General features: G+C 47.9%; 3 protein-coding genes across 11 annotated transcripts; 1 reads left to right on the top strand and 2 right to left on the bottom strand.

The window, feature by feature from the left end:
• Positions 1 to 1,441: 1,441 nt before the first annotated feature.
• Positions 1,442 to 19,830, bottom strand: PIGW (phosphatidylinositol glycan anchor biosynthesis class W). 5 transcript variants are annotated; one of them, XM_039387436.1, is made up of 5 exons: positions 16,062 to 19,830; positions 15,011 to 15,955; positions 9,841 to 10,902; positions 5,492 to 5,636; positions 1,442 to 3,615 (listed from the first exon to the last, which is right to left on the bottom strand). In XM_039387436.1, the coding sequence occupies exon 5, from the start codon at positions 3,599 to 3,601 to the stop codon at positions 2,081 to 2,083; it is 1,521 nt and encodes a 506-aa protein (XP_039243370.1). In that variant the 5' UTR covers positions 3,602 to 3,615; positions 5,492 to 5,636; positions 9,841 to 10,902; positions 15,011 to 15,955; positions 16,062 to 19,830; the 3' UTR covers positions 1,442 to 2,080. The 5 variants fall into 5 exon arrangements, with proteins under 5 accessions (XP_039243370.1, XP_039243379.1, XP_039243377.1 ...); XM_039387445.1 differs by having other exon boundaries at positions 15,011 to 15,159; positions 15,826 to 19,830; XM_039387443.1 differs by having other exon boundaries at positions 15,011 to 15,173; positions 15,826 to 19,830.
• MYO19 (myosin XIX) lies at positions 4,794 to 22,543 on the top strand. 5 transcript variants are annotated; one of them, XM_027751634.2, is made up of 25 exons: positions 4,794 to 4,820; positions 5,944 to 6,033; positions 6,687 to 6,831; positions 7,530 to 7,678; positions 7,912 to 8,025; positions 8,781 to 8,913; positions 9,117 to 9,186; positions 9,545 to 9,647; positions 9,859 to 9,955; positions 10,392 to 10,468; positions 10,831 to 10,921; positions 11,890 to 12,061; positions 12,333 to 12,406; positions 12,499 to 12,620; positions 14,303 to 14,416; positions 14,759 to 14,935; positions 15,708 to 15,854; positions 16,316 to 16,423; positions 17,069 to 17,139; positions 17,764 to 17,873; positions 19,474 to 19,637; positions 20,260 to 20,389; positions 20,549 to 20,634; positions 20,956 to 21,261; positions 21,714 to 22,543. In XM_027751634.2, the coding sequence occupies exons 2-25, from the start codon at positions 6,022 to 6,024 to the stop codon at positions 21,840 to 21,842; spliced, it is 2,901 nt and encodes a 966-aa protein (XP_027607435.2). In that variant the 5' UTR covers positions 4,794 to 4,820; positions 5,944 to 6,021; the 3' UTR covers positions 21,843 to 22,543. The 5 variants fall into 5 exon arrangements, with proteins under 5 accessions (XP_027607435.2, XP_039243340.1, XP_027607437.1 ...); XM_039387406.1 differs by having other exon boundaries at positions 20,260 to 20,634; XM_027751636.2 differs by lacking the exons at positions 19,474 to 19,637; positions 20,260 to 20,389; positions 20,549 to 20,634; positions 20,956 to 21,261; positions 21,714 to 22,543 and adding an exon at positions 18,271 to 19,121.
• A 22-nt stretch (positions 22,544 to 22,565) lies between these two features.
• Positions 22,566 to 23,758, bottom strand: ZNHIT3 (zinc finger HIT-type containing 3). Its single transcript, XM_027751642.2, has 4 exons — positions 23,649 to 23,758; positions 23,506 to 23,537; positions 23,268 to 23,435; positions 22,566 to 23,013 (listed from the first exon to the last, which is right to left on the bottom strand). Exons 1-4 carry the CDS (start codon positions 23,726 to 23,728, stop codon positions 22,823 to 22,825), a joined length of 471 nt encoding a protein of 156 aa, XP_027607443.1. The 5' UTR covers positions 23,729 to 23,758; the 3' UTR covers positions 22,566 to 22,822.
• Between the last annotated feature and the right edge of the window lie 69 nt (positions 23,759 to 23,827).

A 23,827-nucleotide genomic window follows, 5' to 3' on the forward strand; every position in this document is an offset into this window, starting at 1 on the left:
AGAGCACTGAGTTGCTCCTCGGACACCTCCAGGGCTGGGGACTCCACCACCTCCCTGGGCAGCCCCTCCCAATGCCTGGAGACCCCTTCCATGAAGAAATTCCTCCTGATGTCCAACCTGACCCTCCTCTGGCACAACCAGATGCCCTTGGATTGCTGGCTGTGCTGCAAACCCGCCTGTGTGGAGCTCCCAGGGCTCTGCCCAGACAGCCCAGACCTCCCACGGCATTTCTGCTTCACCCAGAGCACTTGGCACCTGGGCAGCTCGTGCTTGTCCAGACACAGCTCTGCCTGTCACACCCAGTTCATGCCTTGGTTCTGAATCACACCCACAGGCTTGTGCTCACAGGCAGAACTCACTGCAGGGCCTGGGCTTGAAATATTTCAAAAATTAATATCCATGAGTAATTTTGCATAAATGAGCAGTGCCATTCAGTTCATGAGGGAGGCCTTTCTTCCCTAGGCAAGGCTAGAAAGTGCTTTAAAATAAATACATCCACCAGTTACCAGAAAACTGCTGTAAACACACAACTGTTTCTAAGACATTGTTGCCAATTATTGCATTTGTCCCCAGGATAAACCAGGATCTCTTTAATTCTGGAGACTACCTGGATTTCACTTGGAAGCAAACAAGCAGGAACTCAGCATGGCCACAGCTTTTAATCCTCAGACTTCACCCTTCTGTTGGCCAGGGGCTAAGAGAACCTCACAAGTTTAGGAATCTTCTACAGCATGGCTGCCTCAAGGAATCTGATTTAGAGGCTCAATCTCCAAAGGTTTTATGATTCATCACAATTGATAGAGAGGAGAAATATGAAATATGGCCCCTGTGCACTGCTGTAACTGGACTGACATCAGCCATCTATCATCAACTACCATCTGTATTCTAAAGTATTTATATCCCATTATTGAATTCCTCATGCTCTTTAAATATATTTCTCTTCTCGGCAACCTTATGAGATCAGGAAGAGCTGTCACAAAGAGGGGGTTCTGCTCTGGCCTTGCAGGAAGACTGAGAAAGAGAAACTGAGCACATCCCTTGTCAAGGCCCTGCCACTGCATAGCCTTTCTTTCCACCTGCACCCTGTTTGTTTGCTAATAAAAATTAATACCAAATATTCCCCCTGGAAGACATCTCTCCTCTCAAAATACAGTATTCAGTGAGCTGCTGTTTCAAGTCATTTTACAGACAAGTAGGTGGGCCCTGAGTACTTTGAAAGCTGAAGTCCCTATTTTACAGAGTTCCTAAAGATAAGCTGTCACAACATGCTGGTCCTGCAGGTTGGGGGTGAATGAGTTTGGGATCTTTGTATTTTCTGTGCTGCTCTTATTATTTGCACCACAACCTCCAACAACTGCTTTATAAATTCATGTGCAGTAGAGTTTATCCTTCAGAGCATCACACTTTATCCAGGGTCTTCATTTGTATTCATCAGTGAGGATGGAAATAAAATTTAGCTTTAATTCAAAGGCTAATTTAGATTTCGGTATGTGATTAACATTCCACATACAATTACTACCATCAAAGTCAAGCATATGCATAAATCTTTGCAGGACTGGGGCCAAAAATATTTTTAAGTATCCACTTATTCAATATATTTTGTATAAAGAATTATTCTTATCTATTATTTATTCAAGGGCCTTAACTACGTAAATCTTGACACAGCTAAGCCTCTCTCTATATATAATTACTCATTTTCTTACTTTTCATCTGGCTTCTCCTCCATACATCGCTACCTAATTCCACCAGCCCTTAGGTATGAGCACAGTTCACTAACTGTAAATACAATTCACTCCTAGGAGCAGCAGGAATATTCAGCAATCTCAAAAACTAAGTTTTCAGGAAAGCGTGTAACAACTTCCAACAGGTAACAGCATTGACTGTATAATCTGGTAACGAGGACCAATAAAAAATAATCAGTACTAAATGATAAAGATCTATACTAAATTATAAATTATTGCAATACAGGAAAAGGGAGGAAAAATACTAATTTTTGTAATACACGCAGGAAAAATACTAATTTTTCCATATACCACCATTCAACTACAGCAAAGTCCAACTAGTCCACTCAGAGTGGAAATCACCAAAACTTTAATACTATATTTTTGGCGTGCAATATAGACATAATTAAACAGTTAACAAACATGTACAAGTGCAATATGCATAGTGCAAAGGCAGCCTTGCTGTGGATTGTATCTACCAGGATATTCACAGCACCGGTCATGACGTTTGCCAGCAAGAAAAACAGCAGCTGGTTTTTGTTAATAGCACTGATCAGGCAGGGGTGGGGCAGCTCGTCCTCCCTTCCCGCCGGCGCGGCCGCCGTTCCGAGCTTTTTGTTGGAATTAGGGGGCTTCGCAACGCTCCAGCTGCAGGGCACGCTGGAGCCCTTCACCAGCAGCTTTGTGAGCACCAAGGTGAGGTCAGTGGCCACAAAGAAGATAAATAACATCAGGGAGTGGGCGACGACCCACAGGCAGAAGGAGAGGTTGGCCATCCGGCGGGACACGGGGTCCGCGCGCGCCTGGGACACGTGGAGGGACACGAACAGCACCACGACTGCCAGGGCCAGGACACGCAGTGCCCCGAGCCAGCCCTTCACTGAGCTCCTGCACTGCAGCAGCCACAGCCCCACCTGGACACTGGCCAGGTAAGTGGCCAGATACCCAACGAGAGAGACCAGCCCCTCCCTGTTGGCATCCAGAAATCCAACCCTGCTGTCCCTGCCGCTGCTCCCGTGCAGGAGAAACGTCTTCAGAGAGGTAGTGTTGAGAATGAGCTGATGAAGTGCAGCCAGAGTTAGAGCCACGATCCAAGACTTATTTTTAGGAAATATGGCTAAAAGCAGAGATGCTGCAAGTCTCACGGAAGCCAAGGTAAAGAAGAAATTCCAGTGCACTCCGTACTCCGACGTGTGTTCGTGGTAATCTATGGATTTAACGCTCAGCAGTCGCCCCACGCCGAGGGAAACCAAGGGCCAAACGGAAAAGAGCTGCCTGGCCAGGTTGGAAAACTTGGGTTGTGCCACGTGAGACTTCTGTCGAACCTCAGGACAAACGAGAGCGTTGCCAAAGACGAAAGCTCCGACCCCCAGATCCATAACTCCCGTGCCGTAGGTCTCGGCTTTGGCGTATCGCCGGGGATACTGCGGGAAATCCACGGCCAAAATGCTGATGGTTGTCAGCACATTGACATAGACACGGAACACGGTTATTGCTGGAATGTATTCGGGATCCAAGGACGTCTGCTGGAACTCTTTTACAATTTGCCCAAAGGGCACTCTGGTCTCCTGCTTTCTCTGGCTGCATATTTTGGAAAATATTCCGGCGCAGAAGGCGGCAAGGATAACCGGCACGAGAAAGAGGACTGGAGACAAGACCGTGCAGGAGAAGAGCAGAGGAGATACCAGCACCAGGAAGTCCAGCAGCAGGCTGTATTTCCTTGAACTTACGGGTTTTCCATAGTGCAGGTGGTACAGAATCAGGAGGAGCCCTCTGCAGAGCAGGCACAGGGGAGGCAGGGACAAGCCCACGGAAATTTCCAGCAAACTAGTTCCGTTCAGGTTGCTGATAAAGGCTTCCTTCAGCTGTTTTTGGGACATTCTTCTTTCTTCCTCTGAAAACACAAATGTGAGCTTGAGTTAGTTTTGTAGCACAGTGTAGCAACAGAGGCACGAACACCCTCGCTGGTCAGCAAGAGAATCCTTTATTATTTATTTCAAGCCTCTATTCACAGAGGAACTAGTTTCATTTCTGGTTTGTGAGCTAAGCATCTTCAACCTGTCAACAAGCAGTACTTGGCCCTATAAATTTACAGTATGCATACTTCTACCTACTAACAAACTAGTGTTCATCTTTACACCTATTCAGCTTTCTTCTTTTCTTCAATTGTCTTGTTCTGGGTCATGCAACCTTTGGCTCCATTCACCTTTGTAGACACTTCCTCCCACCTTCTGCCACATTCTCTTCTGTTCTGGTAATGTCCTTTGCTTCGGTAACCCTTTAAGTTCTGCTCTGGTCCACGATCATTCACAGAACAGGGGTGTCAGAACTCCTTAAAAGAGGAATCTTACGTACCAGTTCATTAAAACACCACTGATTTCAGGAGTTATTGAGTTACTTTTCAATTTAAAGAACACAGAGCAGCACCCCCCGAGCTAGAAACAGTGGCCTGGGAAGCTGAGCAGAGTTACAGGCACATGGAAGACTTGGACAAGCTCCAGCATTACCTATCCTGCTGTGCTCCAAGATTCTTCATATATATGTGCTTAAGGTCTCTAAATACCAGACACTCCACTGAATATTCCCATTGCGAATAATCTTACTGTATGTCCCGCTCTGCAGAACACATTTTGCCATCTTCTCTATAGTGTAAATGAAACAGTTATGTAAAAACGCGACCTTAAGGAACTTTGCGATGCCAGGTCAGCAACAAACCTGGCGGCTGAGATCCCCCCCTGGCACCTCTCTGAGGCAGCCCCAGCCCAGCCCGGCTCCTCCACCTCCGGGAGAACACCCGTGAAACGTCCACAGCGTTAATGAACAGCTCAAAGCCAGCGGGTTTTGTCTCCCCGCGGGATCTTACCGGGGGGCGATGGCACAGACCGGCGGGGGCCGGAGCGCGGCGGGGCCGGGGCCGGGCCGTGTGTGTGTCCCGCATCGCCCCGGCCCGCAGGTAAAGCCCGGCCGCGCTCGCCGCCCGCACTTTCGCCAGCGGAGCCGCTTCCGCAGCTCCCGAATCCCCGCCCGAGTCCCCGCCCGAGCCTCCGCCTCCTCCGCCCGCCGCTGCCCCGCCGCCGCCCGGCCCCGCTGCCGCCCGCGGTAAGTCCCGCACCGGCCCCTTCCGTCCCGTCCCGCCCGGCCCGTCCCATCCTATCCCTCCCATCCCGTCCCGTGCCTCCCGCCGCCCCGGGATCGCCGCCCCGGGATCGCCCGCCCGCTCCAACCCCGGTCCCGCTCCCGCCCCGGGCCCGGCGGCAGCGACCTTGGGCTCCCGACACCCGCAGGGAGCGGCCGGGAGGGATCCCGCGTCCCCCGGGGTCCCGCACGGACACAAAGGCCGCTCCTGGGGAACCGGCATGGACCGGGGGGATTTGGGATGGGGGTCGCGGGGTGCCCTGAGCTCTGCGAGCATCAGCTCAGGGGTCGAACGTGGCGCTAAGTGGTGTTTTCATGCCAGGTAAGAATGGAATAAGGAAAGGAATAGGAATAGAGAATAGAATGGAATAGAATAGCATGGATAAATAGAATTATAACATAATATTATATATTAAAATAGAATATCGTATAGTAGAATTGGAATATAATATAATTAAAAATAGACTATAATATAATAGAATTGGAATAGAATTAAAATTACAATAGAATTTGAAATAGAATTAGAAATAGAGTGGGAGTAATGGCAGTTTCGGCTGCTGGAAGGACAGAATTCTTCCTGGCTCTGTGACTGGAATCTCTGTGTTTACCACAGAAATCCAAAGGGCTTGACTCACCTTGGGTTGGCTCCACAGTTTTCCAGAGGAAGCAGGAAGGGGACAGCAGCCTATCTCGTTTCTGCTGCAGCACAAACTTCTCTGAGTCACAGCCTTTCCAACAGCACTGGCGGCTCCTCCGATGCCCTCAGACCACAAATCCTTCCTATTCGGCCAAACAGAAGGAATTTAACAAAAAGTTGCAATTTCTTGCCCAGAAACCTTGCTTTATTAATTCAAGAGAAACAAAGTGTTTTATTCCTGATGTAAGGAAAGGTTCATTATTCTCTCCAAATCAGCTCTATTTGCAGGGGCAGCAGAACATGTGACCGTCACTGATAGTCTGGGTAGGCTTCCAGTGTTGCCTGGTCCCACTGGGATCAGTAATTCTGTCTGAAGCCTTTGGGCTTTGCCTCTGGAGATTGACATGTCCAGAGTTATTTGGTTCTAAATGCCTTTTTGTCTTATTTAAGCATCCTTCAGTCTGATTTGAATGAAGTACCCTAAAGTAAGGCTCCTCTCCAGCATTCCCATCCACAGGCCTGGACAAGATGCCAAAGCAGGTAAAGAGAAAACCAGGAACTGTGTGTGCTAATTAAATTTTACTGCCAGGAAAGAATTCTTGGCTTATTTCCATGCAGTCAAGATTAGGTAACAACTAATAAATATTCACCCCTACTTCATGAATTGACTGGACCTATTTACTGTGGGTTTGAGCTGTGCTACCAACAGCAGGCAGGGATCTTTGTTGTGCCCTTGGCTTTAACAGGGCAGGTGCCTAGCACATCCTTAAGGGTATTTATTCCCTTCTTCATTTTCTTATCTTCTTCATTTTCTTATCTAACCTCTCCTTTCCCTGTAAGTGACAAACAGGACCTGGAATCTCTCTTAGTTTTCCATTATGTTTGTACAATAAGTGTGTCCTTCCAGCCAATATTGTCAAGGGCACGGGAGCCCAGAGGGAAAGATTTGAACATTTTTGGTGATTCAAAGGGGACAAATCTTCAGCCAATGCAGGCCAGCTCTTCCAGAACCACCACTTCTCTCCCCTGGCTGTGGTGTGTGTACCCTGAAAATGAAAGTCTCTGCTGGGAAAACTGCAGTTGTGTTGGTCCACAGTTGGACATGGGAGCAGTAGAAGAGCTGGAATAGTGGATGAGGTGAAAGTCCAGCTGGATTCAGCCTTTGACTAGTGCTGATCTGACACCCCCTCTAGGAAAACGGCCAAAAAGGAGACTCTGTCATCCAGAATGACCTCAGTGAGTCATTTGAAGAAGAAGTTAGAGCCTTCCTCAGTGATGAAGAGAAACTGCACCTTTTTGATGACCTCACCAAAGTTAATCCAGTGACAACCACGACAGGTAGGAGCAGCCAGGGGAGGATCTCCTGAGGAATCACTTTCCCTGGCTACTGATCTGGGGTAGTTCCTGCTCTCATTGCATTAATAGGGCCATGAACACAGTAGTTAAAGATTCAAAGCCTATTAAAGCCTGTTCTGAGCCTTTGAAAGTCACACTTAGCACGCTCTGCATGCAGAGCTCACATGGGTGGTGTTGGTTCAGGCAGCCAGGTGTGAGTTAACACTGTTGCAGGACTCCTGCAGGACCTTGGCACTGCAGTTTGGTGTTACTGAACACATCAGAAAACGAGCTCTAACTTAGATTCCAAATATAGCCATGAAATTGGTCTTAAAAAGTAAATTCCTCCCTCAACTTTTAAAGATGATGCTGTTAGAAGCAGCTGAGGCCTGTTCCTAGCAGAGATGGGGAGTTCTTGCCTGTTTTTTCTGCAAGGGAACAGATTTGCCCTCTAGGACTGTTTGAAACCCCATAAAAGCAGAGGATTCATTGAATGGAATAGCAGATCCCTTAGGATTTTTACAAACAAGGACAACTCTTGAAGACATTGTTGTGTACATTAGATCAATCTCTCTCTCTTGGTCACCTCATTCTCTGTTAAACCTAATAGGTTACATACCTGAAGGATTTCTGTTCCAAACAGGCTCAGGATGAATCAAATACACTTTGCAAAAGGTGCTAACAGAAGGTGTATTTTTCAGTTCTGAGATGTCTTCAAGCAAGATACAGAGTCAACTTGTTTTACACCAATGCTGGCTGCAGCCTCGTGGCTTTAAATCCATTCCAGCCTTTCTCCTGCCTCTATTCCCCTGAGCTTATGAGAGAGTACCATGTTGCACTTCGTCCTCAGGTAATGCTTGTATCTGAAATAACTGTCCTTCTGCAGAACCCAGATGTCAGGCTCCTCAAAATCTGTGTGAGCAAAACACTCCTAAAAGCTAAAACCCATTTCTAGTGAAATATTAGTTCTGTGAAAAGAGCAGCACTGCTTTCAGGTAAATGTGAGATGACCTTTACTATCCATTGCTGTTGAACTGTGTAATTACTGTTCTCTTAAATCTGAATATTCTCTTTCACTGCCAGGATTTAAAACCTCACATCTTTGCAGTGGCTGAGCAAACCTACAGAAACGTCCAAAACCAGATGGACCCTGTGAACCAGTCTATCATTGTGAGTGGGGAAAGTGGTGCTGGGAAGGTAAGAAAATTTCTTTTTTTATGACATTGCTCTTAAGTTTTGAGATCTGCCAGTGATTTGTAGTGCAGAGTGTTGCACTGAAGGAGCAGAGATGAATTAAAACCCCCTCTGATGGAGCACGTAGCCAGTCTGCTCCAGTGTGACTCTCTTGAAATACGTGTGAAGCATTAAGTGATTGCTGCAGTTAAACACACTCTGCTTAATATAGCTGCTCTTCAGGTGACATCTGTCATTTCTGGGAGGGCTGGGTTTGAATCATTCAACAGGAACTGCACCTGAGGTGATGCCCCAGCCTGGTCTGTCCAGGAGTTCATGTAGGTGTCAGCAAACCCTGTGTAGAGACTTAGATGGAGCAGAGAGTTCAGAGCCTGCCCTGGGCCCTTCTTCCCTGCTCAGGACAATATTGAGGGTATTTTTAAGCCTGAGAACAAACTGATTTGCTGGGTGTTAATGACTCAAAATCCGTTTATATTCCCTTCATCTTAAGACACTGGCTGTTAATTCTGGCTGAGCTTCCAGATGGTGACATCTCAATGAAACTGCCATTCAGCAAAGCACTCCCACTCCAACAGCGTTTCAATGTGTCTGTGGCACAGAGTTTCCACTGAACCAGAGCTATCAGCCTGACACAGTTCCTCTCTTTAGCCTCCCCACCAGCTGCACACTGTGTCTCCAGCAGCCAGCACTGCTCACTCACTGACACAGCTGATAACATGGGAAAAACAAGGCCCTATTGTCAAGCCTCTCTCTTGCAGACCTGGACCTCTCGCTGCCTCATGAAGTTCTATGCCTCTGTTGCTGCTTCAGTTATCTCCCCAAAAGGCAATGAAACTGTGGAAAGGATAGAGAGGAGAGTGTTGGACTCCAACCCTGTCATGGAAGCATTTGGTAAATGAGGCTTTTTTAACAGCAAAAAGCAGTAACGGCCACTGTGGGAATTTTCTTTGTTAGCACACAAATCCAAGCTATGTCTTGGTCCTCTCCTTAAAAGTAAGCTCTCAAAATACAGGATCAAATCACCCTTACTATCTGTATGTCCTGCATGGGAGAGTGGAACCACTCTGATTATTCTGTCCCTGGCAATTCCACAGGCAACGCGTGTACCCTGCGGAATAACAACAGCAGCCGCTTTGGGAAGTACATCCAGCTCCAGCTAGACAGGTAACAATCACTCTGTAAACCCCCTGTTGTCTTGTTCCTTTAAACCTTCACAAGCCTGTTGCTGAAGTCTGCCACAGAATATCTGATCTGCCTTTAGAGCATATTTTGGTTTTGCTGGCAGCTCACAGTGTTATTATTTCCCTTCTTGTTTCTGCAAGCTCTCACCCTGATCTCTCAAACAGAGCAGTGGAAGAAGAGAGATGCAGTTAAGAACTCTGAATGAAATACGAAATTAGGCTTGCACAAAACTGAAGGTGAACTGCAAAGCATTCACAGTCAGTTGGTGTCACAAAACACAGCACCTGTTGGATTCTGTGAAGAGGTTTTGTTGAAATCTTTGCTCTTTTTCCCCCTCTAGATTCCACCATCTGAGCAGTGCTTCCATTCAGACTTTCCTTTTGGAGAAGACCAGAGTTGCCTATCAGGCCCCCAATGAAAGAAACTTTCATATTTTTTATCAGGTTTGCCTTCAGTTAATTTTGCTGCGTATTTCTGACAAACAGTGGGATGAAATCACCAGATTTAGCACAGTTGCAACTTTCAATAATTAACAGTTTCCCTGTCTGCCAGGCTTCCAAATTAAATCACCCTCCCAGTATGTTATTCTTCCTTGTCTGTGAGCTGTAAATACCAAAGGCACAATTCAATCTTTACCTTGTTTTCTGCCTCCAGATCACAAAAGGTGCTACTGCAGAGGAGAGGCTGGAATGGAACCTTCCAGAAGGGGCTGAGTACCGCTGGCTGCCAAATCCTGAAAGAAACTTGGATGGTAAAGATGAGTTTCACTGTCCATTAAAAACAGCTGGAACTTTAAAGGAAGGCAGGCAAAAATATGTCCTGTTCAATCCCATCACCCAGGGCCACCTGCATTAGTGGGACTCTTTTGAAGTTTCAGTTTGCACTATTAAATCTTAAAACTCAACCTGGCTGTTTCTGGCTGGTGAATTTGCATCTCTGGGGCTGTGTTTTGAAACTGTCTTGTCTCTGCATGGGCTTCAGCACCTGCTGCCTCACTGCAGAGCCACAGAGGCAGCACTGAGTCAGGGACTGGGTTCTCCAGCCTGTACTGGGGGATTTACCCCAACTGCCTCTGGCTCCCTTGGTGTCCTGTGACAATTCCAGCCGAGCTGGAGCTGTGCAGTGTCCTGCTTGCCTGTGTTTGTGTGCCTGGCTCTGTTTTAACCAGCCCTTGTTTGGCTTTGCAGAGGACAGCTTCGAGGTGACCAGAGCTGCCATGTGTCACCTGGGCATCGAGCGCTGCACGCAGAGCAATGTTTTCAAGGTCAGGTACAGAGAGGGGACACCACGAGGCTGCTGGGGGGGTTTGGAGTGTCCTCCTGCTGTGGGATTGCTGCAGAAGGAAACCTGTGTCCGTGCAGAGCATGGGCTGGTTGGTGCTCCTGCAGCAACACGTGGGGTTGCACAGCCAAATATTAGATCTTAACTAAAAGCCTCCACCTGTGAACTGCAGTTTTCCTTCAGGAATTGCAGCACTAGGGATTCACACAGAAGCTTGGAATGTGTTTGCTTCTTCTGGTGCAGAAATGTTTTGACTTGTCCTGTTCCTGGGGTTAAGGAAGGCTCAGAGGACACTGCCTTGGAGGGGAGCTGTTTTAAAAACCTCAGTTATTGATTGTGTTTCAGGTATTGTCAGGCCTTCTCCACCTTGGGAACATCCAATTCTCTAATCCAGTGGATGAATCTCAGCCTTGTGACCTGGAAGACAAAACCAAAGGTGAGGCAACAACCATGCCATGCTCCAGGGAGTCCTGTTATCTCAGTGCAGATGCCTGATGGAAAGGATTACTGCACCCTTCTGCTGATATAGACTATCAAGGTCATGAGCAACCCAAAATTTAAGCTTGTTTTTGTGAGTAAACAAAACTCTAATGCTCCCCTGCTCTGAGAGACAATATCCTTCTGTGACAGGTCAAGGCAACTTCAGCATCAGTCAGTGATTTCAGCAGGATTATTGGCAGAACTGTGACTCTTGATTGCAATCTTACCCTGACATCACAAGACTTTGCAGAAATCTGAGCCAGAGTGGAGAGCAGGGCTTTTAACATGAAAGCTTTGAAGTTTTCATGATAAAGACTTGAACTGAGTAACAGATAATCTGTTAAAATTGCAGCATAAATAGAGGTGGTTCTGCATGTCTTTAGGAGGCTTGTGGGTCTAGTTTTCCTTCAGAACCAAAACTGTCCTGAACAGTGAAGTTTCCTGCTAGGATTTCACAAGCTCTATTTAATATTAAATTGTTTTTCATACAGCTCAGCTTAGCAAGATCTTAAATGCTTTGTTAGCAAATACTCATTCTTCTACATTTTCTGGTTTTTTCCCTGTTTTTTTTTTCTGGCCATGACTGATTTGTCTACCTGGATTTCAAGGTCTCTGCTCAGAAAAGGTGAACAAGTAACAAAGACTAGAAAGACTCTATAAAACACCAACTTCAGTGTGGCAAACTTCAGAATTGCTTGGTATTGCTTCATTTTAAATAGAGTACCTGAAATTCTAGGGGAACTCTACGTCCAAATTAAGAGTCTGGTCTTGCAAAACTTGCTCCCAAGTTTGGGTAAAAAAGATCCAAAGTCCACATTAAAGTTGGTGAGCTCATGGAAGTGTCATTTTCCTACACTATAGACCTTCCAGAGCTTAAAGGATCTGCATCCAGGTAACCTGGCACTGTTTGTCCTCCTGAACAAGGTTTTGTGAAGACCACTGGAGATCTGCTGAAGATCCCTGTGGAGGAACTACTGGAATCCTTAAGAATTCGGACAATAACTGCTGGGAAACAGCAGCAGGTGTTCAAGAAGCCCTGCTCCAGAGCTGAGTGTGAGACCAGGAGGGACTGCCTGGCCAAAGTCATCTACGCCAGGTACGGCTGTGCCAGCCCACGGGGCCTTGGGGAGGGAAGAGGGAGGCCAGAGGGATTTCCTTCCCCTGGCTCTCTGCTTGGATTCCATCACTGTAACCCTCCCTTCCCCTCTCAACACCCCTTCATTCTGCTGTGCACTGGCAGAGAATCCTTCAGAGTGCTGCTGTCTCGTGCCAGAGATTTCTGTTCCTTCCAAGTGACACCGACAGGAACAGCAGGATAAGAACTCTGCCCTGCAAGCAGCTTCCACCCCATCCCACTGTCATTGCAGGTTGTTTGAGTGGCTCGTTCTGGTCATCAATGAGAGCATCTATGCAGATCCATCGGTGTGGACCAGCTTCATAGGTATGGATATTCCATATTCCACCCTGGTTTCACTGGAAGTCCTTCAAGCTGCTCCTAGACTAAAGCTCACTGTCTTCCCACGTTCCTTCTAGGCCTGTTGGATGTTTATGGTTTTGAAGCCTTCCCTGAAAACAACCTGGAACAGCTCTGTATTAACTATGCCAATGAGAAACTGCAGCAGCACTTTGTAGCACACTACCTGAAGGCACAGCAGGTGAGACCCCCAGTAAGAGAAAAAAAATCTAATTTTAAAACAGCATCTTTTGTCACTTTAATTGTATTTCTGTGCCTCTGGTCAGACTGCAACCTTCAGGCAGTAAGTAATGCCACAGAAACCAGTGGGATGTAACAGTGGCTTTTTAAAGAGGAGAGTGTGGGGCAGTTGGTGGAATGACAGACTTTCTGTCCTGGAGACTGGAAATCTGTTCCCTGTTATCCAGCTCCACTGTTAAACTGTGCCAGTTAAACTGTTTGGTTTTCTTCAAAGAGCTGAACACTTTAAATTCTTGAGGTAAGTGCAGCCTAGAGATTCTCTTGGAAGCTGCTGCTCATAGCCATGTTAATTCCCTTCCTCAAGCACAGAGTCCCAAAAAAAAGAGTGGGGAGCTCCCAGACTGAGCTCAGTGTGAAGGCAGAGCCCAACAGACCCCTGTCACCCCAACACCCACGTGGTACCTGGGGAGGCCTCCTGCTGCAGGGGAGCAGCTCCATGAACCAGCTGCTGTGTTAGTACCTGTAAAACCAAACCTCAGTCTGCATCAGCTTTTGGGGTTTGTTAGGAATGCTCACAAATTGTGTTGTTTCACACTAGAGGAGGTATTTGCACCACGCTAAAGGCTCTGCAGTCCCTCACCTCACTGGTCACACACTGCTAATTCCAGTTCTCCTGAGTGCTCTGGGGGCACAGAGTCCCTTCCAGGGCTGCTCCAGTTCTCCCCCAGTGCAGCTCCATTACCACATTGCTCTTTGCCATTAACTGCATAATCTGGGAAATTATTTTCTTTATGGCACCAGCACACTGGCACCTCCTGCCTCCCAGCATGGCTTTGTCAATTTGTTCAGGAGATAAGTGTTCCTTTGACTACAGTTTGTGCTTTCACATTCCCAGGCTTTTTTTCCCTGCCTGCCCTCGTCAGTGTGCCAGGGGTTAATGGTCAGTGAAGATGGAAACCGAGTTCAAGCACACAATTACTTGCCTTGAAACTGCTCCATGACCTCTGTTTGCTGCTCCCCTCCCAGTCACTGCCTGCCCTCTTACCTCTCTGCCTCTGGCTGGGGCCCAAACCACTTAAATGCCATTAGTGGCTGTGCTGAGCAAGCTTTTGGCAGGAGACTTTTAAAATAACTGCCCAGAGCTTGAGCTTGTTAAACACTCCTGACAGACTGTCCTGTAGTTCAGCATAAATATTGTGCAGATTATTTCAACTAATATCTTTCTGTACTTCCTCTTGGATCAGGCTTTAAAAGGAGCCCAGTTAGTAAAGCCTGGCACACAATGGTTGGTTTAGGGCTGTGTCCCAGCCTAAGGAAGGAGTTCTCCACGTTCCTTGCCCTTCGGGGCAAATCTCAGCACAGCCAGGACAGGCTTTGTGTGACTGTAGCCTCTGTTCACTCTCTAAATCAGCCTTGCAGCTCACTCTGATAAATCTGTGAGGTTCCCAAATACTCAGACAAATTGTTGCAGCAGGATCTGATCCACACTCAAAAGCTACCTGGGCAAGAATACCCTCGTTTGGTTTTTTTTTCTCATCTTGCTCTTAAACTCGAGCTGAGCTTTGGATGAGCAGCTGAGCTGGGATTAACTCATTAAACATTAACTGAATCAACTGCACAAGACACACAGTTCCAGGCTCTGGTGCCCTCTGCTGCAGGATGATCCTTTCCCTCTTCCTTCAGGAAGAATATGCAGCTGAAGGCCTGCAGTGGTCATTCATAAACTACCAGGATAACCAGAACTGCCTTGATCTCTTAGAGGGAAACCCTCTCAGCATTTTTTCCTTGCTGAACGAGGTAAGTGTGATCTGAACCCTGAACTTTTTTGGCCTAGTTTCCTGCCTTTGTCCCACAACACCAAAGAAAGTATGAACAGAAAACTTGTCAGATATACAATGTCTGCAGAGCTCTGTTTTCAGAATAATCATGACACTGCTTCCTCGTGTTCTGAGTGTCTTTTTCCCTCTGATCCTGGATGTTCTGATTCAAATACGAAGCCTCAGTTACTTCCCATCCTCCCCACCCCCCCAATATTCCATGGCTGGCATGCTGTAAAAGCAAAAAGGCTGTGTGATTTTAAATTGAAGTGGTTCAGCTTTTAGAGTCAGTTCTTTGTGACAAATCCTGTCTCGTTTGCAGGAGTGTCGCCTGAACAGACCCTCCAACCCCGCCCTGTTCCAGGCTCGGATTGAGAAAGCCTTGTCTAGTAACCAGTGTTTAAGTGGAGACAGGTTTAGTAAGAAGCCCAACTTCATCATCTCACATTATGCTGGCAAAGTCTGCTACCAGCTGGCAGCAATGGTGGAGAAAAATAAGGTAGGTGTTTTCAGAGAGACCAAATCAAAGCACCACTAACAAGTCTATTCAGGGGTGTGTGCTGGATGTACATACCTTGCTCCAAATAAATCCTTCAGGCCATGTATAGCTGGGTAATGTTCTTGCTCTGGTTTTCAGTCCATCACTGGCACAAACAATTCCTTTGTTAGACCTTTCAGCTGAGGATTAAGTGGACCATCACCAAATCAGGGCCTCTCCCATTCCTGGGGATGCAGAACTGTTAATGGCATCAGGGCATTTTTAGAACCATAAACAGAGTGCTTCATTTCCCCTAAAAAAAATCTGGTGAGTTTATGAGAAACAAGAGCATGGACTTTACTGGAAATTCTGGAAGTATTCAAATTTTAGCCTCGTTGTGCCATCAGGGAATAAGTAAAATAGGTGATGCAATGAAACACCATCTCTTAATTAAAAGGAATATTTCTAACAGACTTTCTAACGTTTGCTGCAGACTGTCCTTTTAAACCAGAGCTGAGGCTTCTGGCTCACTCAAGCTGAATAACAAGAACAATGGAGGGAGCAGTCACACATTTGACTGGATCTGCTAAATATTCAGGCAAACATTGTTTTCTGTTCCCAAATTTGACTATGAATGAATGGACACAGTCAGATTTGGAACTGCAGCTGTGGTGAAATCAAAGCTGGCATCAGAAATACTGTTCCATCTATTTATGTGGAATTTTCAGTCATTTGCAGAGGTGGCAGTGTCCGCCCAAGTCCAGATTCTAACACATCATGTCTGTGTTTGCAGGATGCTGTTCCACCAGAGCTGGTCCATGTTTTGCAGAACTCTAAGGACTCTCTGCTTCAAAAATTATTTCCTGTGACAGAAAACAACCAGAATAACATCAAAACCCAGAACAGAGCACCTGTTGTTACAGTGGTGTCCAAGTTCAAGGTACATCCTCTTCAGCTTCCTGCTTTCCACAGCTGCCTTCGTGACTAGATGAGAAAACAGGAGCTGGATGAAGATCAGTAAATGATGTAAAAATGAAACAGCTGTAAAACAGAAACAGCTTCAGACTCCTGCTATTGTCTGGGTCTTAACTCCCTCTGATTTTACCTTTAACAGTTGGGCACCTGCCTTTTTGAGGCTGCTTCTTACCTGTTCCTCTTGAGGGGTTGGTGTCAACGGATGGCCCTGCTATAATTTTGGAAACTTTCTGAATTTACCATCAACAACTTGATGAAAGCATCCACAGAGTGGATTTTTATGCTCAAGTTGTCCCTGTAGAATTGCTCTGAGTCTGTAAAGCCATCCTTGCAAAAAAACAGCTCCCTGGGTTTGACAGAAGACCCCTGATGAGCTGAGCTCCCTGTGGAGTTGTCCCTGATCCCTCCTGTGTCTGTTTTGTGCAGAGCTCCCTGGAACATCTCATGCAGATTTTGAACAGGACCACGCCACACTACATCCGCTGCATCAAACCCAATGCTGACTGCAAGGCCAGGACTTTTAAAAGAGAAGAGGTAACTTTTCCAAAGCCTTTCCTCACTGAGAAGCTTCCTGGAGACGTTGTGGGGCCTTTGCATTGCAAAGCTCCTCTCACAGCACATTTTGAAATAGCTGCTTCTCCTTTGAGGCTGCAGAGAAAAACCTCCCTTCAGAGTCACTGATGGTGCTTGTCCAGAACAGAGCCTGTGAGCACAGCAGCTCTCCCAGGTGCAACTTATGTGTTGCTGTAGGAGAAGTTCTCTTCCCAGGGCACTCCTGGGTTATTTGGGGTGCTGCCCTCCCAGCCCTCAAACAGATGAGGGTGATCTGAGTGCTCAGCAGCCCTGGGCACACAGGGATCTCCCAAACAAAGCTTTGCTTGCTCCTGGAGTGCAGGACAAGTTGGATGAGATCAGCTGAGGACTTTGGGAGCAGAGCTGTAACTAGAGACCCTCATCTGATGGGAAAACAAGCAGCTGGAGTGTTGCTGCCTTGACTTTAAACACTTACAGAATTTGCTGAGTGCACAATAGTGTTAAAATAATAAGGAGAAAATAGTATTAAAATACCCCCACTGGCTTTTCATGTGCTGCTGCATTCGGTCAGTCAGGGTGTGGATACCACAAGAGAGGAGCAGCTCCCACAGAGTGTCACCTAAACCATCCCAATTTATGCCTCAGGTTCTCAGCCAGCTGCAGGCATGTGGAATAGTCGAAGCCATCACCATCAGTGCAGCAGGATTCCCTGTCAGGTGAGTCCAGACTTCTTGAGCATAACCCACTTCTGCAGCAATTAGTGGCATATTAGTTATTCAGAAGAGCTTATAAGCAAGGAAACCCAAATATTTTGCACTTTGTTTTAGGCCTCAAAACTACTGATGCTTTCAAAGCTGTCTGAGAGCTCACTGTACCTTTCCAGCTTGAGAAGAAAGATGTTTTGATGTGGACTATTATGTACTAAAATTTTTCTAACTGAACGTGGCTTCACAGCAACATTTTTAGCAATTAAAATTAAATCACAAAAGGCATTTATCTAAGTGTAGACATCTCAGAGCTCAGCATCCCATCACAGCCTTGCTGGGCTTTCTTGACCACGTTTAGAGGGTGCAGAGCAAGGCCTGAGATAGTCACAGCTCAGCACTGATGGGGTGAAGCTCATCATTGTCATATCCAAGCACAATTCCTGCCCAGTCTTTGCTACAGGCACTACTGGGAGTTTGTAGTTTCTTGCCTGTTGGTGACTCTTCAGGCATCAGTCTGTTTGCATTCCCTGCACTGGATCTGTGCAGCCATTCTGCAGTTTTTACCCCCAAAGGATAAGTTCTTTGCCACAGTGGTGACTCTTCCCTGGAATTCACTGTGTGTTTGTCTGCCAGGATCCCCTTCCAACGTTTCACTGAGCGCTACGAGATCCTGAGAAAGTCCTGTGGGCCCAGTAAAAGAAGAGTGTGTGATAAAAGCAACTCTCACACTGCTGAGGAAAAAGGTATGTTTGTGCAGATAATCCCTCTGCCATCAAGTAAAGTTACCACTGCACCCATTTGATATTGCATAGGTCAGGTGATTACTGTGCTCAGCACGAGGGACACCTCTGTTCTCAGAATACTTCTCTAATCTGTCAGCAGTTGGAGTTTCTAATTTGCCTAATGCTTACAGCAGGCTCTTTTTAAAATCTTTCCTCTTATTGCTGGTTTTCTGTGTTCCTCTTGGCTGGAACAATTACAGTTACAGTGGTGTCTGGGGTTCCCCCCATCCAATATAATTTGATTTAGAGTTGGTTCTTTAGCAGACTTGAAAACCTCTTACCTTTTGGCTCATGTTCCTTCTCCTTCCTTTCTTTTTTTCCCCCACTTTGCTTCCTTGCTGAATCACTGACCTTCCAGCTTACCTGGATTCTGCTGCTTCTTCCACCTTTTGCAAACTTCTCTTTTTCTAAGCAAGAGCGAGGATGGACTTTAAAAAACACAACCCAGTCTACAAGGTAATGCCTTTGCTGTGAACCCCTAAAAGGAGGAGCTCATCAGGAGGTTACATTTAATACTGAAGGTTCCTGCAACCCCCTTCTCTCTCCCAAATTAATCCCATCTTCACCCAGTGGGTCTGTTCCATAACCAGCAGGAAGCAGGACCAGTAAGTACCAGCCTGTTCAGATAAGTAAAATGTCTGGATATCCATTCACCGGCTGGAAATGGAGTGGAGGAAGGAAGTACAGGCTGGAAAATTACTTACACACTGTATCTTTCCCCCTCAATTACAAACCCATTAGCTGCAAAGCCTCTGTGTGATAGGTTCTTAGTCCTTTTTATCTTTAGGGGGTAATAAGCTGCAAACAAAGCAAAACAAATTTCCCAAACACGGGGATAAGCTTTTGGTTCCCTTATCAGCCCGGCCCCGTGAACACCATCACAGGCACCAGATGTCTTCCTGTAGGCAAGAATTGCTCCTATTTGTTTTCAGTACCTTAAAATGCTCTCATCTCCTTAGAAATATTTATAGCAGAAAAGCAAACAGTATCCAGGATGGAATGATACAAAGCCCATTGCAGGAACTCCTGCAGCATTGCCTTGAACAACACAATCTCTTTCAAGGACAGCTCTGAATTACGTCTGAATTTGCAGTTAAGATTCATCTGGCCAACCTCTTTGTCTCATGATGTAAAAAGCTGTGCACTGTGTCCCACAAATGGTTTTAATAACCTCTAATTGCTGCAATAAAAGTCCTGCTCAGTACCTGACCCCGTAGCTGCTTCCAATGCCCTGGGAAGGCTGGAGACCCGTGCACAAGTTGTCTCCCCCTCCTGCACCTTTCAGTACATTAAGGCTGAGTCCAATTCCTTGCTTTTTGTTCTTTGTTCCCAGTTAAAACACCCCCCACGCTGGTTGTCTGGTTGCTGGCACCTGGTGAAATCTGTGCTGTCCCATTTTACCCCAAACCCCAGTGAGGTTGAGTGCTCTCAGCCATCACCTCCTCCCCTCTTGCTGGAGGTTTTCCCCCTCTAGGTGGCCAAGAAATCTCAGTGTGAAGACAATTCCTTGGTCCTGCTTTCCAAGTCTTGTGACTCCTCCTCCTCAATGCTTCGTTTCCAGGCGAGACTCCAGTGATGGATGAAGACAAAGCATCACGTTCTGCTGTTCTTGAGATCCTGCAGAACGTTGTTATGGGACAAACCACTGCTGAGCAAACAGGGAGTGGAGCAGGAACTCCCTCAGTGTACTGTGGGAAGACCAAAGTATTCCTGGCCAGTTCTGTGGTAAGTTGGCTGACAATTCTGGAGCTCACCTGCCCAATTGGGATTCTGGCACAGGTATCACCATGGTGGGGGCAGTGCTCCTGCCAAGCCAGTGTGACCAGAATTGGGCATTTTCCTTCAAATTACTCAACTCAGTCAGGCATCCATCAGAGCCCAGCCCTCAGAAGCACTTTGTTTAATGGCCTCTGTGGAGCCAAGGAGCTGCACTTGTGTCTAGAACTGTCAGGATTCTCCCAATTCCAGGAAAGATTACAGCTTTCCTTACCTTCAGCTGACAGATTTGGCTACTCCAACTGGCCCACACAGCTTCCTTGGGGAAGAAGATGAAGGAGACAGAGGTACCTTTGCCAAGCTTGCAGGATGCAGCCATAGAACCCCCTTCAGTGGAGCTGGTTTTAAGCCAGCTGCTACTGTGACCCCCCAACTACTTACATTTTTGTCTCCATATTATCTAATAAGCACTAATGGAGTGCTGTCACTTCCCACACCTAATCCAGCAGTCACAGGACACTGGAATGAGGATGTGGCTCTCTGACAAACACCAAGAGGCTGCAGAAAAGGGAAGAGTTGAGAGCAGAACTCTGCCCTGAGCACTAACTCCAGGCTCCTGTCCCCACTGCAGCTGGAGCTACTGGAAGCCAGGAGAGCAGAGGTGTTAAATGAGAAAGCATTTTGCATCCAGTGTTGCTGGAGGAGGTTTAAGCAGAAGAAGTTTGCCAAGGAAAAACAGTCTGCAACTGTCATCCAAGCAGGTAACTCCACAAAAATGTGGCTGGAACAACAGAACAAGGAACATTTCCAGTTATATTGGGGGATTAAAGTGGCAGGGGCGGTGAAGTGCCACCTCTCACACTGTGTGCCAGAGCTCCTGAGATTGCTTGTACTCAGCTTTGTTTCCACTGAATCCTCAGCTGTCCGTTCCTGGCTGGCCAGGAGTCGGTTCCGAAGGATGCGCGGGGCTGCCAAAGTCATCCAACGTGGCTGGAGGAGATGGAAGGTGAGGGTGTGGGGACAGGGAAGCACAGAACTCAGTCACTGAGGCTTTTTTTTTTTAGAAGGAATCTCCCTCTTAGTAGTTACTGCTCTGCCTCAACTAACTACAAAAGCAGCACTGTCAGTGCTCCATTAAACTCTTCTCCAGCTGAAGAGCAGAGGATGCCAGTCCTGCTTCTATTCTGCAGCATAAACCCATTCCTTACCTTCATGGGAATGCCCCAAAGGGTCTGCTGCCCTCTCAGATTCCCTCCTTTCCAGACTCTTTAAATTCTGCTCAGGGTGTCTGAGAACCTCGTTGAATATTGTTCCTTATCTTCACCAGGCAAAAATGGCCGCGTTGGCAGCGGCAGAACTGGATGAGGGGGAAGGGGAGGAGTTCCCAGCTCCTGGAGCCACGGTGATCCCGGCCAAACTGCCTTGTTCTTTGGACACAGCGTGGCCTGGGCAGGCCATTGTCCAGTTCTGGCCCCTGGGCCTTGTCCTGGCTGCTGCCCCTGTCACGGCCACGGGGCCCCGCAGGGACCTGGCGCTGCTGGGCTGGCTCGGAGGGCTCCAGGAGAGCGGCTGCTCCAGGCTGGAGGGCCCTTCCCTGGGCTGTGGCATCGCTTCCATCAGAGCTCTCCCACAGGTAACCACCTCACGGACCCCAGTCAGCACGGGGAGGGTGCCAGGAGTTCAAGGAATAGTCCTGGATACCATTTCCTACCAACAAGCTGCAGCCACTGGCTGCCCTCAGAAACTGCACCTTGTTACAAAAATCACTTTGGTGGTTTTTTTGGAAACTTTTCCGAGGTTGCATAAAATTCTGGGTGCAAGAACCAGTCACAGTTACTGCAGGTGGGCAGAAGCAGTAGCAAGTTCAGCACTAAACACTCCAATCTCCAGAGTTTAAGCTAATTCCAGTTCAAATTATAGAACTGGTACTCAGTTTTCTTAAATCCATTTGTACTAAAACTCCTCTGGAGGTCCCCTTCTATCCTCACAGTCACTAGCTGCTCAGAGACACTAAGCATGAACAAGAAAATCACCTCAAAAGCTGGCCAGCCCCCCAGCTGACCTCTCCACCTCTTTTCCTTGCAGGGCTCTGTCAGGTTCCACTGCAGGAAGTCCCCCCTGCACTATTCCAACGTCAGCCCCCACAGGGATGCCTGTTCCATCACGGGATTCAACCAGATTCTGCTGGACAGAAAGGAACTCCTGCCCACATAGGCCTGGCCCCTGCACACCTCTGCCTTCAGGGAAGGGCTCTCTGCAAGCTGCTGCTTTCAAATCACTCAACGGCCACATCTGCTGCTACCTCAGAGCTTCCACCTCGATGCCTTGTACGTAAAATACAATGTAATGTAATATAGGTCAAATTTGGGGGGTTTGGGGGCCATTCCTCCACACAGGCACATGTTACAGGACATATCAGCACTAGGAGAACAATCAACTAAACCAGATCAGGTGCTTTAAGCAATAAATACTTGAACTGAACGCTGCTGGCACTACCTGGAGAAGCAAGAGGCTGGTCATGAGAGAGCAAATAATGCAAATATTCCTGATTCCTGCTGGGTTCTCAGAGGTACAACCCTCCTGACTGACCACCAGTGTTCCCCAACACTGGCACACTTCTGACTGACCGAGGGAGGGAGGAGCAGCCAACGTAACACGGAGGGCAGATGTCTCAGGGAAAAGCAAGACTGGGCTCTTGCTTTTTTTCTCTCTATGACCAAAATATATGAGCTCTCACAGCTGCCAGGCGTTTCCAGAGCTCCCCAAACAGCACTGCCCTGCCCACGGTCTCATCAGAGGTGCTCTGTACCGTCCTTTTCTTGCTCATGGGTCTCGAAAATGTTCAGCTCCTCTGTGTATGTCATTTTAAATAAACTGCTCAGCGCCTTGTCAAGGTGTCTGGCCATCCCAAACAACGAACAAAAACATTTCAGAGTATTTGTCGATTAAAATAAATGCAAATATATTTAATATTGTCACTGTGAAGTAACATTTGCCACGGTTGCCAGTATTTCTGTACCAACACAAAGCAGGTCTGCAGAGTGTCAGGTTCAACCCCCAGTCTCTAAAAATCTCTGTCTACTCTGAATTGAAATCAGAGCACTGAAATCCAGGGGCAAAGTGACCAGACCCTGAGGAAAGACACAGAATGGAGCAGCTCTGCAGCACAGAACCTCAAGGAAAGGAAAACGTGCTCACTCGGGGAGGATGTTCTCCTTCTCGGGAGGCTCCACAATCCTCAGGCAGCAATCTGCAAACTCCACAAACAGGGGCTCCTGCATGAACCTCCTCATGAGAGAGCTTTTGTCTTCTGCCTGGTCGATGGTGAGGAGCAGCTGCCGGAGGTGTGGGTTCAGCAGCAAAGCCCTCAGTTCTTCTGATTCCCCTTTAAAAAGAAAAAAAAGATAAACAGGAGTAATCTCAAAAGGTTACAAACGAAGTTAAGACCTTCCTTATTTTACAAATAAACTTTCAAAGAGACTGGTGAAAGGCCAAATATCCGATATTTAACTCTTTAAGGCCTTGCAACGAGCTGCACGACTGGGAGCAGCTCCAAGCAGAACTCCTGGGAATGGGGAGTATTTCTGCTAAAGCCCCACCATCCCCACACCCGGCTGACTCCCGAATTCCCAAACTCACCTAAAAGCTTGAGTTTCTGCAGCGGGACGCGGTCCTGCTCATCCTCCTCGCCCAGGATGTCCTCCAGGGACCAGGGGCCGTGTGCGGGGCTCGGCGGGGCCGCGGGGGGACCCTTCTCCCTGCCCCGCTCCCTGTCCCGCTCCTGGCTGGAATGCGGCGCGCAGCGCTCTGCGGACACACAGCGGGTCAGCCCCAGGGCAGCCCCGGCCCCGCCCGGCCCCTCCCGGCCCGTACTCACCGCGGTGGGTCCGGCAGCACCGCACGGAACAGCTGCGGGAGAGACAACGGAGCGTGAGGGGCTGGAGGAGGCCCCGCACCGGCACAGAGCCCGCCGCGCCCTCACACCCGCCAGGCCCTGCCCCCCGTGCCCCCCTCGCTCACTATGTGCTGGCACAGCGCGGACAGCGGTACCGGCCCGTGCCCGTCTCCCCGCACTCCCCGCACGGCCCCGCCGCCCTCATGGCCGCCCCTCAAGCGCCGCCGAGCGCCGAGCGCGTCCCCCCAGGCTCACTAATCCACCGCCGAGCGCATCTCCCCAGGCTCGCTAATCCACCACCGAG

The sequence above is a fragment of the Pipra filicauda genome, unplaced genomic scaffold (genome assembly GCF_003945595.2).
Source record: "Pipra filicauda isolate LSUMZ 115617 unplaced genomic scaffold, ASM394559v2 scaffold120_size2142806_pilon, whole genome shotgun sequence".
Taxonomy (NCBI): Eukaryota; Metazoa; Chordata; class Aves; order Passeriformes; family Pipridae; genus Pipra; species Pipra filicauda.